A 17014-nucleotide genomic window follows, 5' to 3' on the forward strand; every position below is an offset into this window, starting at 1 on the left:
TGTTGACTATATATTTTGACACATTTTTAGTTTAGTTTCAAATTGCATTACTAATTGTAGTTGTAGTGTTGTAAATATTATGTTATTCTTAAGGCAGCTTGTTTGTGTGCATTAGTACTTAATATTCGATCAGTATTTAAACGATACGATTTCGATAAAAAACCGTAAAATTTTAAGCCGTTGCGCATATTTATAATAAATTAATATTAATATATAAATATCCAAACGGGAATTTTTTTTTGCTAATAAACTTATAATTTTTTATAATATATTCAGTTAAGTTTTTACTAAAAATTATAATGTGGATTTTTTTTTATTCAAACAAATTAAGTGTTTTAAAAAGATATAATCTTATTATTAGCAATAGTTTTAGGTTTAATCCATTATTTTTTTATATGTACATTGCTGTATAAATTTTGAATAAACAAAAAATGGAGTTTTATTGAAATACTCTTGTTAAATCTTAAGAAAAACATTCATTTGATGAAATTCCTTTTAATTTGTATGCCACTTCATTGAATAATTTTTACGGGTACTTTTACTAAATATATATATATATATATATATAGTAATTATTGAATATATAGGTAATTGTTGATTATAAAAAAAAAATATGCTTTAAAAATAAATCATGTGATAACCATGGCCTATGAGAAACTATAGGCTTCAGTGTAAATCAAAATGTCGATATATTTTAACTTCGATGTAGGACCAACTGGGAGAAGGTTTAGGAGAGCTATAGATGGTGATAAAGCTGACATTGAATATATAATAAAAAAAACATATGGAGAAATATACGGTAGCGAAGATATTGGAACACTTATGTAAGTTGAAGTTTAGATTTTCAATTATTAATCTATCCATACATCATGGCGGTTCAGAACTTCGCACGATGTGCAGAACACAATTTATGATGTAGCGAGGCGTTAAGGGTTGCTGTGGGAGAGCACTGCGCAGTGCGTAGCTGACCTTGAAGTGTCAGGTATTGCCCATATTAAGTTGAAATTGCAGGGTGTGTTGCAATCTATATCTATCTATCTATATATATAAAAGAAAGTCGTGTTAGTTACACTATTTATAACTCAAGAACGGCTGAATCGATTTGACCGAAAATTGGTGGGCAGGTAGCTTAGAACCAGGAAACGGACATAGGATAATTTTTACCCCGTTTTCTATTTTTTATTCCGCGCGGACGGAGTCACGGGTAAAAGCTAGTATTAAAATATTTTTCAGTGAACTGAGCACATTATCGATATGCATGATAGATGTCAACAAAGACGTGATAGGTTTCATGGCCTTGGATGATCACCCCAATGTCCCCGGAGTCAGTCAAGTAGATTGGGAGATATGGATGAGGAATATGTTTCAGTAAGATATTAATACTTATATCAAAACATGTTGTCTCTTTTTTACAAGGAAAATGAAATGAAGGAAAATGAATTTGAGTTTCGTCATCGGACGACCCGACAGACCGCCAGGTACCATCCATACCATCTGGACGGCTGGCATTCCACAACAGTGCGGTTCTCGCGAAATTTCTTGCCGCGCACGGCCGCGTTGTGGAATGGTCTGTCCTCGGCGGTATTTCCAAACCACTACGACTTAGGGTCCTTCAAGAAGCGAGCGTATCACCATCTCAAAGGCCGGCAACGCATTTGCGATTCCTCTGGTATCGCAGATGTCCATGGGCGTCGATGAACACCTTGGTGTTCCCGCTGCTCGTTTGCCCCCTTCTCTTATAAAAAAAAAAAAAAAAAAAAAAAAAAAAAGGATAGTTACTTTTTAGCCGACTTCAAAAGAAGGAGGTTATCAATTCGTCTGTACTTTTTTATGTGTGTTACCACGATGCTCTGCCCCTGGTGCTCAGATTTTGATAAAAATTATTTTAATCGAAAGGAACTGCTTGCAGCTGGGTCCCATTTATTTGATTTTTTTTATTGTAATTTGCGTTTCATCTTTTACATTAAAATATTTTATTTTAAGAAAATACTATTTGTCGAGGAATACTCTCTTCATACATTTTCTCTGTTGTCTTGATGATGTCGCAGATTTCTTTCTTGAAGAAGCATTAACGTCCGTGTTTACTGAGGATGTATGTTTGAATAATATTGTTCTTATGGTCCCGCATGGATGTCCTGAGGGTAATAATAACTACATTTCAACACAAGTTTTTTACGTTAGATTATTGTTTAATTTTTGCACCACTCTTCATTTTAGCCTACATATCTAGGTATTTGGCGTCCAAAAAACGAAATGTCTATAGATATTTGCCTAGTAAACTGGGTAGTGGATTTAGGGAAGGTAATTGCTGTTATTTTTATGCTGCAATGCGACAAGACTTTTGTCCTAAACTAAAGATCAGGGGAGCCGTGTAAGTAATAAATATTACATTTTATTTTATCTTTGCTGTAAAATATTTAACTTGTTCTTGATGTGTCAATGTAAAACAATGTTTTTTTTTTATTTAGAGAAGAAGATAATGATGATATCGTAGAAATACTAGACAAAAAATGTCCGCAACTGAAGGAATTATACGGTGAATATTATATCAGTGAAATAATAAGCCGTCATCCATCTATGAAACGTAAAGTTATTGTTGCTGCTGTAAGTAAAAATGTGTATAAAAATATTTTATAGTCTAACTATAAGTACCTATCTGTGTGATTTTCTTTTCAGTGATTTTTTTTTTAAATCATTTTGTAAGTTTATCGTATCAAATAAAATCATCAGTTTTTCTTAAGTCAGTACTTTTAATCTTTCTCTGCAGTATCAAGATCATGTCATTGGAGTTATGTGCTTGAATGCAGAAGTTAACTACGAAAACTTGCAGAATACTTACGATTTAAATCCATATTATGGATTGAGAAAAGCAACACCGCTTGAAAGGGAGCTCAAAAAACGAAACAACGTATTGTTAAAGGCATTTGGGTACAATAAAATTTCAAATTGTATACATTTTTGGTTTATCATTTTCACTAATTTAAAAAACATTCTAGGGAACCCATACTGTACGGGAAATGGGGCCCATTCGATCGTACATCAAAAGCGAAGCAAAAGGTTGATGAAGATGTAAGTACATTATTTAAATAATAGGTACTACAGCGTTAGTAATCACTTCTGACAATTACATATTGTAGATTACACCAGGTGAGACAGCAGCGGAACCCAGAATTAAGACATCCAGTAAAGTTATCTTTAGACACATATCGCTTACTGAAGATAAATATGACCGAGTTTATATGAAAAAGGACGTCTCAGATGATTATAGTGTCAAATTAGGCGGAACATCTCCAACAATCTCTCTTTTATCGAATGTATCGGTTGCCGAGCTTTTAGATGAAGATCCATTCGATTATGAAATCGTTAATATCGATACGAAATTATTGAAAGTACCTCGCGTTATATCTCATGATTATGAGTAAGTGAACATTTTAAAATAAACTAACTAAAATAAAGTTTTTTACAGAACACAGTTTGAAATTATGTATCATTTGCAGTTATAAAATAGTTATCATTTGGAGTTATAAATTACAAATCTAAATTCAAGACAAAATAACTAGAGATTTTCTTTTCAGGCCAAAATCACAAAGTGACAGACAATCCACAATAACAGAGTTTGAGACAAAATTAAAAAGTAGGATTTTTTTTATTATTACATAAACGGCGATAATTATGAAAAAGAATGCAAAAATTATAATTTTCAATTTAGTTTAAAACGACTTACGTTACGAATGTTGATAACTTTTAATATTTATATTTTAGGAAGAACTTCAATAATGACTAAGAAGCAAGAAGATATCAATAAAATTAATTATTCCGGAGAACCAAACGCATTTATAATTGAACTTTTCGGTTGTCGTGAAGATGTTGATTATAAGTTACTATTATTTTTTTAAATAAAAGAACTCTGAAATTAATGTGAATTTAATAATTTTATATTGTCTTATTATCTACAGACAGTCATTTGATTTTCTCGAAGCTGCTTTTGAAGCAATGAAAGAGTACGATTATTGCATTATTCGTGTACCGTGTACAGAAAAAAGTTTTCCTCTGTTACAACATTTTTGTGTAAGTTTATACTTAAATAGCTAAATATATTTAAATAAGAAATACTTCTAGGGAAATAATAATTACACGTGCAGTATTGAGACGTGGTTTTTCCTTTTTTTTTTCAGTGTATCCCAGCAAAGCCGAATGTTTGCAGTAAATACGCTTTGTACATTGCACATAGAAATGCCATTTTAGGGTAATGCTTACATTAAAATTAGACATAAGTATTAATTTGTAGTAAATATAAGCAGAATTTTTTAGATAATTTGAAATATTATTTTTTTAAATTGTAATTTTTCACACATTTTTGGTGTGAATGTCAATTATAATTTTAAAAAACATTTTAGCAAGCTACGTGTACGTAAAGCAGAGTTAATAGATGCACCACTGATAGCTCAACTCCTTAATACATTAGATGTAAAAGAGACAATGTGGACAGTGGAGAATACGGTACACAAAAGGAACGAAAGTATATTTGTGTTATTATGCGGCTGTTCGTTAGTTGGGCTTGGAATTTTAGAGTGAGTAGATTTGGAAAAGTAACTATTACCAAAAGATCTGTATATAGTTACTCTTCCTCTCATTATTTGGGTGTTTCGATCGGCCCAGTTAAAAATTTGTCCCATTGGGCCGATTTTTAATAGGTTGTTCGGCCTAACGGGAAACACCCCATTATTCCTTAATCAGTGATAGATGTTTGTTTTTGAACAACCGTTATTGTATACATAGATTTTTTTTACTGGAAAACCTATTATTGGCCTTGCTTTGATTTATATGTACTGAATGTAATTTTTGTAATTAATACGCTGTTGGTTTTCTTCTTAAATAAATAATAGTAATAAATACGGTTTTTTCAGGAAGGCAGAGCAAACAGATTACCTACAAAATAAATACAATTTCGATTCATATCGTATACAAAAGTATCATTATAAATCGAATGGTATTTTCGCTGGATTCAGTGCATTAAAAACCGTTCTCATTTATCCAGTATTTGAAGCACATTTTAGATTCTTTGCTCGAGAAATGATGAGACTGTCTGAATGTACTACTTTGGTTTGGATGACTGCCTACAGAAACAAATGGGTAAGTAATTATGCACGTATCATTTTCTCTGTTCTTTGTAGTGCAGTGAAAGCTCGCCCTTATTATATTTAAAAATAGTAGCAGTAACTAATGGTCGGAAATATTACTGTATATTTTTGCCTTTATATTTACTTCAGTACAAATTAACCATGTTCACAGGTGGCTCATAAAGCTAACACCCTAGCAACTGTGATGATACCTCTTGTACCAAGAGAGTCCGAAGTGGACTGCGTATCTATACCTGAAATCAAAAAAATTAACACAATTTCTAATAGTTTGTATGTATTTTATTTTTTATAATAGTCCTAATAAATTATTTAAACGATTTTATAATTTACATTCTTAAATTTGTATTCTTAGAGAAGCATTTAGTACTTGGTTTATAAGTAAAAAGTTTACATCTGTACCCAAAGTGAACGTCGATACTAGAATAGTGGTAGTTGGCGCGTCGAGAACTACGATGGCATTTCTCAATGCTTTGTTATTCAGGTATGTTATTTTTACATAAACTTTTTTACATGTCTAACAGTTTTATTAATTGCATGACATCGCATACCATACTTAAAGTACAGCAGAACATAACCGAATGTCCACTATCGCAACATTCGTATACAAAAATACTGGGAGCAATATATTTTTTTGTACGGGCTTTTCTATATTGAAAAGGACTGACAATTTCCTGATAAACTTAAGTAAACAACACTTTTATCAAGAGTACAGCTATTAAAATTAAGTATTTCAAGCAAATGTATCTATTACTTTGTAGAAAACTGTACTAACTGTTATTGTGCTATTATTTTGAGGTTATAGTCTTATCTTACACTCTTAACTTCATTGTATTACAGTGATTCATGTACATATTTAACATTTACGAATGTAACACTGATATCTCCAAGCGGACTACCCTACGTGCGGCACTCTAAAGCACTCGTGGAAAACATGTTCCTCAAATGTCGCACCAACACTGACAGATACCTGAAGAGTGTCCCTTATTCATACTATGTGAATATTATACAAGGGACAGTGACTGAAATTAACAGGTGTTATTAAATGATAACTAATATAAAGACAATTATTTAGGCTTTCGTGTCGCATATTTGCGATATTTTTAATGTCTAAAAGACAAGATTTTTTGTAGGACCACAAATTTAGTCGTCTAGATTAAATAAACATTTGTTACTTTACTTACTTTTTATTAATATAATTGGTAACTATTGTCAAATATAGTTACCGTGATAAAATTTATAAAAAACTTTCCTATTTAAGATTTAAGTAAATGCTAAAAAGTAACATCGAAGGACCAAATAATTGTTTTTTTTTTTGTGTTCAGACGTTCGAAGTACGTTGGATTAGCGAATGGTAATAAATTTTACTACGACTTACTCTTCTTATTGTTTGGCAAACAATACCAACATCCTAATTACATGAAAACGATATTAGACAGAGAAGATAAAATGAAGTAAGTGAAAATAAAAATTTAGTTCTGCAAATACTTGTGGATTGTTGTTGTTAACAATATCTTTAAAATTGCATAATGTGACATACGATTATTGTGAATTAGACATAGTTTATATTATGTATTTTCTTAAGGAATAAATATGTTTAATGTTGTAACCTTATTTTAGGAAAGGTCTTATTCCAATCTACACACCATTGGATGTTCCAATATGTGCAAGAGAAAGGTGTTTTAGCAAGAGATTACCTGAAAATGTGTTTATTATCAACAACCTTTCTGATGCCAATAAAGCTTTGAAATATATCAAAAACAACCTGATGTACTTTGAACCTTGTACGTCACAAAATAATTATATTTTAAAATTAAAAATAAAGATACGGAGGAAGATAACAAAGAAAAGGTTTTTTGTAATGTCATCGTATCGCTTCAATGAAACTGTTATAAACACTTTAATTGTAAAGTTGTTCCGAAAATATACAAAAAAATCTCTGTTGTCAATGTTCTTAGAATTGGCTTCCATGTCAATGTGTTAAAAAACATCATCATTCAGGTTTAGCAGTTGATTTTGTATCACTACCGTTATTAATTCGTTCTAGTCTTACATTTTTTATTTTAACACGCTGAATGCCACTACAATTTCCACACTAACACTGAACGTGTTATTTTATGGTATTAATCGAGGGCTTCCACTGCGGTCATACTTGTATAATACATATTGTGGTTTCTGTTTTAGAGAAGACAGTATAGTTCTACTGTAACATTAACTTGTTTATTGTATTTCTAAGGTTTCTTTCAGATAATTTATATTGCAGATTGTATTCTCGTGTATGGAGCTACTATACACGCGTACTGTTGTCTATCAACATTGCTGCAAATGGGAGTGCCAAGTCATAACATTGTGTTCGTGGAACCATTCCCATCAGAGGACCCAAGAAAACCTAGGATATCAGTGTTTGCAAACATATATGTTAGTGTATTGATTTTACAATCACTTCTCTCTCGTATTCTATTCTCTTCTTTGGTGCGGTACATCCTAATCCTGAAACTAATTATTCTAATCTTTCACTCGTATTAAAAGGGGTAAGTGTAAGGGAATCGATACATGCACCTATACCATGTGATTATAACATGCCAATGGTATAATATTTATTTTTAAATAAATCAATAATTACAAAAAAGTATTTGTGCATTCCTGTATTTTCTTCAATAGGTCGATTGTACTGTAAATGATATGTTGAAGAATTTAAACGTTAAAACGTACAGTTCTTACTACTTCGAATCTTGGAGCTGTGACTTTGAGAACACGGTGACCTCGGTGACCTTCATGTCTCAGTTCAAGATGATCCAACTGCCGTGTTCCGCGTTCTTCTATTACGGAAAACAAGGAGTTGATGAAGATGCCTTTGTTGGTAAGGTTACGACCGGACTAGTTGGAATAGTCAGATAAATTAAGAAAATATATACAAAATTGTATATTGCAAATTGCAACACCTACATTATCTAGTCTGTACCCATCAGTTTTTTTTAGTAAAACATTTCTTCAGTAAATAATTATCTTTGCACGCCCATTTGTTTAAGAAATATAATCTGCCAATGTTGTATTCAGATAGTATATTTCAGCAATAAACAAAAGCGGTATAGCATACAACGAAGGTATTCTGATAGACCATCAGTTCAGAACTAGAGATGACTCTATATACGCGGCCGGTCCGGCTACAAGGTACAATAGTAACTACTATGCGGAAGACAAAGATCAGAGGTACTACGACTCGTATGAAGTTGGCACTAAGGTGAATTCCTTTAGAAATTAAATTTACAGTTAGTCTATTAGGGAAGGAAATTATGGAGATAAAAAGAATAACTAAATGTACTATAAATTGTTGAATTTGCTCTAATCTTCTCCAAAATGTTTAGTAACACGTTCCGTATCACTACTATTTATACGACTGTAAATGAACTTACCTTCGAATGGAGCATTGAACGTGTTAATATCAAATTGGTAACAATTATTAATTACAGCTAGGGAATCAAATTCGGAATCAATTAGACCCTCTCTTTGTTGACACAGACAAATATGTCAAACGAACAGAAAATAATTCTAACGAAGATTCTGGTTCTACATTTAGCAGTAGTATTAAAGAATCAACATCTGTATCATCGTAAGTAAATACTGATTTTTGAAATATGGCATTTTATAAACTGACTACGTACCGTCGCAATATAACTTCAAAAAAATTACGTTTAACATCTTCGACAAGGATATTAGGTAATCGTTTTATTTTTATAATTTCAGGAATGAGTTTGAATCAAAAATAAAATTGCCAGATTTTAAGGAGCCAAGGGTAATGTATTGCACATTGCCCGGCGGTCTTCAGTACTTAGAAGTTCGCTCACCAGGGAAAAAGATTCCATGTCACTACATCCAGTCCTTGGATTATAATGTAAAGATATACTTTTAAGATTGTCTTTTATGTATATGTCTTTTTTGGTTTTTAAACAAGTTCGGTCAGAGTTCAATTAACGTGTTTTAAATTATTAAATAGTTTTTAAGTATAATGATGGAAGTAATGGCATTTCTATGATACAAAAGATATTAAAACCGCAATATCTTAATTTGGAATATAATTAAAATAACATAATCAATAATTGGAAGTCCTATAAAATGCTAATGGGTAAATATGATGTTTTTACTTACAGGGTCAAGTTATAGAGACATTCAAAGAAGGATATTTTAAGATTCATTTCAACAAGGATTTTATTGTGGACGGCATCACTTGCTTGACACCAGAGAAACGGCCATTGGAGAACTTTGTTAGACTCTATGGACAATCTTCTGTTGTATTGAATAACGTTATTTTGAGATGCACTGTGAGAAAGTCGAAAATTAGATTTCTGTAGCAATACGTATAAGTACTTTAAATGTAACTTCATGGTTTTCAGGCAAAGAAATTGGACAATCTTTACGCATTTTTTCGTTCTCCATGGGCATATTTTCTATACCACGATAAAAGTGAAGAATTATTTGCTATTGTCAAAGAGCTACTGCCTAAGGTATATAAAATACAGTTGACTTTAAACGAATTCGTATATTTCTTATAATTAATATTTTTTTTTTCTAAGGGTCACCGTAAAGGTAAAACTCTGAAAGAAGCATTGTATTCAGTGGCTGAAAGACTTAGTAGTACGGTAAATATGACAATTAAATTAGAAAAATAATAAATTAAAATAAATAAAATAGATTTGAGACACACTTGCAAAATCTTTTATCTTAAGTTGCACTTCCGCCATCATTCGCAGTCTTGTACAGAGACGTTAAAATCGGAAATGCGTTCTGTGTTCGAATCTTCTCCTCACGTGGAGGCGATCATAGACTATGTGATGGAGTGGCTGAGCGAGCACGAGGCGTTGCTCCCGGTGTACCTCCAGCCCTGGCATCAGGCCGAGTACGCACACGATGAACAAACTAATCCAGTATTCAAACGCAAGAGGAGTATCATTAAAATGCTAAATGCGATTTATTAAATTGTTAACCTTTTAAATTATTTTGGAAATAAATATTGTTGGAATTGTAAATTTTTTATTCTCGTCTGAAGAAAAATATTCTCTGATAAGTTGTCATCCCCGTATCGTCTATATTACTGGGTAAGAAATCTTAGCGTTAACATGAACCCTTTTATGGTTTCAACAAAAGCGCAATGCTAGTTAAATGACGAATTTGCAGTTAAAAGTTGCTCCATTAATTAAACGTAAGGTTTAATTTCAAATAGGAATTAATCTTGGGTTTCAAGTTCATTTTTCGCATGGTAGATTCATATGATGACGCATTGTTGTTTAAAAAACGTACAGACAAATGGAGAACTTCTTCTTTTTGAAGTCAGTTAAAAATAAATGTTAAATCACATATTTAGCGCATTGTACGAATTGTAGGAAAAATTATACATTGAAACGAATAATAATATAATCTAGATATTTGGGGAATTGTAATTTACTGTATCTTTGTGATAAAATAATGTCACAGATAATAGAGAGTTTATAATATAAAAATCTTAAATATATATACTTTCTGTGGTATAATATAATAATGTCACTACGTCAAATAACCATACTTCAAAATCAACAATACAATTTTTTAGAAATCCTATATTTTAATATAATTTTACAATGGCTAAAACAAAGCCATGTAAGCCACTAGTTTTAAATGAACTGCTTATACAAAATGTCAACACATGGGGGAACGTACAATATAATATACCACTGAGATTGACCAGTAATGAGACTCGAACGGGCACCAGTATTGCCTTACGCCATATACCAGACATACCATATAACTTTGACTGTGTAAGTGACATTATTTGTATATTTCGAATCAGTAAAAACTATGTGTACGATGAAAATCTTTAGTAAAACTAAAAACACAGGGCACTTATTCATTGACATATACTACAGTAAAGGTATGATTTTTACCAAATATCCCCTCGGAAAGTCTACTTCCAGTAGTTAGCATTTGCTGGCTAATGATTAATACAATGTATTTAAAAAACACGATTTGTTTTCTTTCTAGAAAATCCATGACCCTCTCCCCAAGCGCGTTACCGGCCGGGATATGGTGGTGGAGAAAGAGTCCTACAAGACCACCACCGGCGAATACTGCGTTAAGCCTAATCCTAACAAAGCTATGGAAAGGTCGGACTGTGCATGTAACTGTAAAAGAGTCATTTATATGACTGGTGTTGAGAAGCGAGTAAGTGTTAGCAAATGAGAAATAATTTATTTAATTTTATACTTTTCTTTCTACTACATTGTTAATGTTTTCAGCTCCAAAGTAAGAATATAATTCAACCAAGAATAATATCAGAGATGAAGGATAATTACAGAGGCCTCACGAAGTCGCCACTAGCGCCTCCCGAAATTGAAGTCAAAGCTCCCGATCCTGAATACATTTTTGACGTAAGCATCAATCACCATCAAAATTCAAAGACTCGTAAGTAATCTAAATGGTATTTTGATTTGTGTTCCAGGTGGTTGCCTCTGGTAGGAGTGAGGCACCAGTGATACCAGAGACCGCTGGTGGGTTCCGTCGTCTGCTTGACCCGTACGTGACCACCTACCGCCAGAAGCATCGCCTGTATACACCGGACGACCAGTACGGGATCGGCGCAAAAGACCATATCACCTTTTATGCAGAGTCTAACATTCCTAAGGTATTGTTTATAGGATTTTTAAGTAGGTTCCGTAAAGTGTTCTGTAGATTTCTTAGTTGTAAAATAATCTTGATCTTACGGCCTAAGACTACACGTCAAAACTTGGCTGACTCCTTACTTGCTGGATTGTTATTCCTCGATAAATACCAGATTGATGATCTTAATTCTTTTACACCTAGGTTCGAGGATTTGGTCCTAAGTTTAAAGAGATATGGATGCCATTGGAGGCTAAAGTTCACAGAGCTGTGTACGATAGAAGTCACGTCAAAAAAGAGTACCATGAAGTCGCGGCCTGCCACAACCCAGTCAATAATCTCAAAGGGTAAGTATGCAAATTAAAACATTTAGTGAGGATAAATAAGATTTTTATCATCAAACAACAAATTCATTTAACTTTAAATTTACACTATCTCAGGGTCTTTCAGTCAGAAACGAAGAAGCAATACACGCCACCGTTCGCGTCCCAACTCGCGTCTTGGAGTCATGGAGAGGAATACTTCCTGGCTCCATATCCCCCGAATCCCTATCAGACGAATATCGCTCCATTCATGTATTGCAGCGACTATTGTCATATCTCTCAGGGTACTAAGCCATGCATTGTCATTGACCAACTGGCCCACGACATGACACCCCATAAGCTTTGCAAACAAAGATTTAGCGTTTCTAGGGGCTGGTAAAGTATAATTTTTATTAAACAACTTGTTTTTAATATTGGTGTTGTTTTATTTTGTGGATTGTGTTGTCTTAAGCATGTTTTGTTGATTGAATATGTTTACGAAGGGATCGATAAATTTGTAGGTTATAGTCGTTTAGGTTAAATTCGATAAAATATTAGTGAAATGAAAATTACTTAAGCTTTTTTGAAATGTTGTATTGCATTTTTCGCTAACTGACAATTTTAATTACAAATTGAGATTATGATTCACAAACATTGTTTTGCCTTTAACAGGTCGCTAAACATTTTTTTTCCATTTTGTTCATTTATTTCTATTGTGGTTTCATTGGTATTAGTGTTGTCTGAAACATCAAAATACAAAAAAATAACTTTTCTTCCCATAAATCACATTTTAAGAATATCTTCATCCATCAGTGTCACTCAGGTAAAAGAGCCTTTTCCTTTGCCGTTATACTGTTAAAAGAATGGTCATATTCTCGTCATTTTATTTCAAGAAAGGATAAATTTACCTTTGGTTTTGTGACAAAGCAACTGGAACAGCCAGGAGAAGAGCACTCACATTTAATCAGCTTCTTTTTCTAATCAAGTAAAAAATAAAATAAGTACCAAAATAATTATAAATTAAAAAGTAATACTATATGCAGAAAGTACTGACGGCTTTCTTCTTAATGTTTGGGTAGAAAATATATTCATCGCATGGAGTTTCAACTTTCTGGAAAAATACCATTAAAATTTAATCAAATACCTTATATCTTATTTTTTAAAAGTATGTGTTATTACATAAGTGAATTATTTATATTTAGTAACATTATTGCTTGTTTATGTTACAGTGGATTTGCGCGGTCAAAACAACCAAAAAAACATATAAATCTTCTCAATTTGCAGTAAAGATAGAGATGATAATATGTTTCTATGTGCATTTGTTTGACAGTAACTTTACCTTTTCACACGAACAAGAGCAATGTGGGTTCTTGGGATTTTTTGGATTCTTGGTATTCTTGGAATCGGCCATTATTTTTTATTTGCCTTTTCCAAATCTTTTTTCTATCTCCGCTTTGAATGTTTCGTTTTTCTAAAATATTATTAATTGCTCAGTATTAATATGCGTTAAGGTATAAGTTAATACAATTCAACCAGTTTCATTTATATTACCCCAGGACACGTCGGGTTAGGACATATCGAATTTTTAGTTTCATCCAGGCATTTCTTATCCTGAAAAAAATCATAAAATAAATCTCTCACGATTTTTCAGTCATACAGATAAAGTCCGACCGGGAATATATATATATATATATATATATATATATATATATATATGTACAGTGGACCCCCGATAATCCGGCCCCTGCCTAATCCGGCGCCCCCTGTAATCCGACATGACTTAGAATTACATAAATTAAGTCTGATTTGTACTTCAAAGTACATACATATGTACGTATAATATATAGATTCTTGTCATTAGATATGTATGTGCATTTATGCTTAATTTTATAATAAAACGTAAGCTCTCAATTGTTATTTAATTTACTAAATTCGACTTACATAAATTAAGTCTGATTTGTACTTCAAAGTACATACATATGTTCGTATAATATATAGATTCTTGTCATTAGATATGTAATTTGTCGGATTACAAGGTACTCTTTCGTAAAAAAATCCGGACTATAGGGGTCTTAGGCAGTGCTCTATAATCCGACAAATTCGATAGTCCGACACTGCCCTGCATAATGTTTGCCGGATTACCGGGGGTCCACTGTATATATATATATATAACCATTCCTTCCAGTCAGGATTTCCTAAGGGTTCAGTTTAGGAGAATTTTACGTGTATGATGTAGGCGCATGGCCTTACTTTTACGTTAAGTTTAGCATGATAGTTTTAACCTGGCGTAACAAAACCTAGTAGCGTTTTCTTAAATATGAATCAATGAATTTGATTACTTACGCGGGTGCATGAATATTGCGAAGGTATTGGTGACTTTCTCCTCCGTGGCGGAAGACAGGGCGGGTTGTGGAAGCAACGGGAGGGATTGTTGCACGGCGCGCTCGCTCGCGGAGGCCAGAAACAAGGCATTAAATACGGAAAGCAAGAAGATGGTGGTGAACAACGCGGCAAGTGATGGCAGGACCTGGCAGCTACGGGCTGGTAAGATAATATTCATGTATTTATTCTTTATAAAATAATAAATTCAAGTAAAAGCGTATCACTTTTCTTTTTTTGGTCTGGGACTAAGTGTACTCCTTCCATTAGACATTCCGGAGTTCATCCTATCGTATCGGTAGCAGACCATTGACGGAATTTTTGGTTAATACAAAAAATAACGTTTTCAAATAACTTGCTGTTGCCCGCGACTCCGTTCGCGCGGAATTAAAAAAAAAACTTTAGTAGTCTATGTCTTTTTCCATGCTATGTTCTACATATATGCCAAATTTTAGAGAGATCCGTGCAGCCGTTCTGGAGATATATCCATCCATCCATCCCAACATTTACGCTTATTAGTAAGATAATAAAATGCTTCTATTAATACTTGCCTTTTTTAAAATACAACTTGATCGTGGCGTTATCTCGACCTGTTAAAATTTGATTTGTTAATCTATAAGTAACTTAGTAATTAAATAATTATGTAATTTTTTGCTTTATTAAACGAAATATTGTATATTGTATATAACTAGTTGTATGTAATTTAGCATTTGTAATCTTAAATATGTGTTTCGTATACTTTTTACAATTGGTGTGAAATTGTTCATTTGGTTTTGTACCTTATAAATTATTTTTCAGATGCATTCAAGGAAATAAAGTTTTTGACACACATATTTTACAAAACGTACAGTTTAAAGTTTACTTACCGGAGACGGTTCAAACTTTGGTTTTCGCTTCAATGAGATCTGTATACAAATAGTTTTAAATATTAGCCTTAAGATTGTGTTAATTTTGAGTATTTATTTATAATAAAAAAATCGTTACCTTCATGCCGTAACGAGTATTACAGTCCATCAAGCATCTTGGTTTAGCACAGGGCACTCGCTGTGAAGATAACAAGGTACTTCACTTAGTATCTTGTTAAATTAAGTAAACTCATTGTGCATGTTAAAATCTTACCTTACACTTTATCCTGCCCTTGTAGCACTAAAAACAAAAAAAATGTAGGATATTTATAATCAATAATACTAAATTACAATATAATGTTAGTATTATTAAAATGACTTACGCAAATCATGCATGGTGGGTTGTCCTAAAACATAGGAAAAAAATGTAATCAAAATTAATATATAATATAGTAGCTTGTAAAACAATATTTACCAAGTTTTTCAAGTTCATGATTTTAAAAAAATGTCGAACTAATCGCAAAATCTAGATTACGAATTAGTAAAGAAAATTCAGTAAAGAAGAGCATCACTGTTATTCTATTTCTTAAAGGTAGTGTAAATGAATAAATAAAACCTTACACAGCACGTCCCACATGGTATTTTACAAGGCGTTGGCTTAAGGAACGGTATTTTGGACGGCCTAGCGCATGGAGATCTGCATGGACTTCTGCATGGCGGAGAGCATGGACTTCTGCATGGCGAAGAGCATGGACTTCTGCATGGCGGAAAGCACGGACTTCTGCATGGACTTCTGCAACGTCTGCCGCAAGGTGACCCGCAAGGCGTTATTCTTATACTCGGTTTAGGACATGGTAGAGCTCTACTAGATCGTGCAGATACAACACAGGGCAATGTGCAGGGCAGTGAGCACACTATCCCACACGACTTGCATGACGAACAAAATGGATCGGTGCAGCTGTAACACTTTCCGCACTGCGAAAATAAATTATAGGACCAAATATAATTTCATAGCATCCAACTGATCGAAAGAATTACATTGATGTGTTAAAATAATTTCAGTACCTTAAGCGACAGCGGTAAATCGGTATTGCTCTGGAAAAAAATCAAATGATTTTACAGCAAGCTGCTAGAACTGAAATCTTACATTAGTTATATCTTATGTTTCGGGTTCTTAAGAAAATTTATTAGAACTGACACCTTAACCTTACTTTTAGTGACATTAAAATAAATTGAAATTATACCTTTACAAAAATTATGTATTCTAGTTGATAAGTTTTAATATTCATCTAATGTTTTCACATTCGTGTATGAAATTATTTCACAATAATAACATATACCTTGTGACAACATTTTTTCTCGCAGCAAAGCAGTTGTATGATAGTTGTTTGAGGAAATGCTGGGTCCTTATCGTCTTTACGGGATTTCTTCAGCATTTTAGAATCGACGATGGTAATATTGGACAAACCAAACATATTGTGTTCCTTGTCCAATCGTAAGATCGTCGAGAGACACTTCTCTCCAAAGCTGACGCAGCCCTTCATGTCTCCTTCAGAATCACTCGATTCTGGGACGGCAAAAGATACGCTCCGTGAAATAGGTGGTGTACTTGATCTACAACAAGGAAACCGTCATTGTATTTATATTGCTAAAACATACACGTTTCCTGGCATAGAAAAACTAGATTCAAATAACATGTACCTTCAAAGTCTCTTGAAATCGC

General features: G+C 32.9%; 3 protein-coding genes across 3 annotated transcripts; 2 read left to right on the forward strand and 1 right to left on the reverse strand.

The window, feature by feature from the left end:
* Nucleotides 1–681: 681 nt before the first annotated feature.
* On the forward strand, nt 682–10111 carry LOC106719802 (cilia- and flagella-associated protein 61). Its single transcript, XM_045681074.1, has 28 exons — nt 682–824; nt 1234–1368; nt 1984–2141; nt 2218–2371; nt 2469–2604; nt 2768–2928; nt 2997–3069; nt 3138–3418; nt 3576–3634; nt 3763–3877; nt 3957–4068; nt 4176–4246; nt 4398–4571; nt 4908–5133; nt 5293–5411; nt 5494–5622; nt 5979–6173; nt 6464–6592; nt 6759–6922; nt 7402–7556; nt 7800–7998; nt 8210–8379; nt 8609–8748; nt 8883–9030; nt 9287–9457; nt 9530–9640; nt 9710–9775; nt 9863–10111. The coding sequence occupies exons 1-28, from the start codon at nt 682–684 to the stop codon at nt 10109–10111; spliced, it is 4143 nt and encodes a 1380-aa protein (XP_045537030.1).
* Nucleotides 10112–10709: 598 nt separating this feature from the next.
* On the forward strand, nt 10710–12467 carry LOC123721670. Its single transcript, XM_045681075.1, has 6 exons — nt 10710–10927; nt 11151–11330; nt 11405–11536; nt 11608–11790; nt 11970–12112; nt 12206–12467. The coding sequence occupies exons 1-6, from the start codon at nt 10751–10753 to the stop codon at nt 12465–12467; spliced, it is 1077 nt and encodes a 358-aa protein (XP_045537031.1). The 5' UTR covers nt 10710–10750.
* A 654-nt stretch (nt 12468–13121) lies between these two features.
* Nucleotides 13122–16964, reverse strand: LOC106719982 (keratin-associated protein 9-1-like). The gene is made up of 12 exons (XM_045681076.1): nt 16951–16964; nt 16632–16905; nt 15913–16266; nt 15675–15698; nt 15566–15592; nt 15431–15490; nt 15313–15351; nt 14998–15036; nt 14411–14608; nt 13619–13678; nt 13407–13538; nt 13122–13178 (listed from the first exon to the last, which is right to left on the reverse strand). The coding sequence occupies exons 1-11, from the start codon at nt 16962–16964 to the stop codon at nt 13485–13487; spliced, it is 1143 nt and encodes a 380-aa protein (XP_045537032.1). The 3' UTR covers nt 13122–13178; nt 13407–13484.
* Between the last annotated feature and the right edge of the window lie 50 nt (nt 16965–17014).

Source organism: Papilio machaon, chromosome 14, assembly GCF_912999745.1.
Source record: "Papilio machaon chromosome 14, ilPapMach1.1, whole genome shotgun sequence".
Classification (NCBI taxonomy): Eukaryota; Metazoa; Arthropoda; class Insecta; order Lepidoptera; family Papilionidae; genus Papilio; species Papilio machaon.

Bases quoted from the DNA above. Each gene is read 5' to 3' on its own strand.
- LOC106719802 (XM_045681074.1), top strand. From the start codon at position 682: ATGTCGATATATTTTAACTTCGATGTAGGACCAACTGGGAGAAGGTTT. The intron at 2,372-2,468 runs GTAAGTAATAAA...TTTTTTATTTAG, and splicing joins CTAAAGATCAGGGGAGCCGT to AGAAGAAGATAATGATGATA. The intron at 3,419-3,575 runs GTAAGTGAACAT...TTTTCTTTTCAG, and splicing joins GTTATATCTCATGATTATGA to GCCAAAATCACAAAGTGACA.
- LOC123721670 (XM_045681075.1), top strand. From the start codon at position 10,751: ATGGCTAAAACAAAGCCATGTAAGCCACTAGTTTTAAATGAACTGCTT. The intron at 11,331-11,404 runs GTAAGTGTTAGC...TAATGTTTTCAG, and splicing joins TGACTGGTGTTGAGAAGCGA to CTCCAAAGTAAGAATATAAT. The intron at 12,113-12,205 runs GTAAGTATGCAA...ACACTATCTCAG, and splicing joins CCAGTCAATAATCTCAAAGG to GGTCTTTCAGTCAGAAACGA.
- LOC106719982 (XM_045681076.1), bottom strand. The intron at 15,593-15,674 runs GTAAGTCATTTT...TTTTGTTTTTAG, and splicing joins ACCCACCATGCATGATTTGC to TGCTACAAGGGCAGGATAAA. The intron at 13,679-14,410 runs GTAAGTAATCAA...GATTTTTTTCAG, and splicing joins CGCAATATTCATGCACCCGC to GATAAGAAATGCCTGGATGA.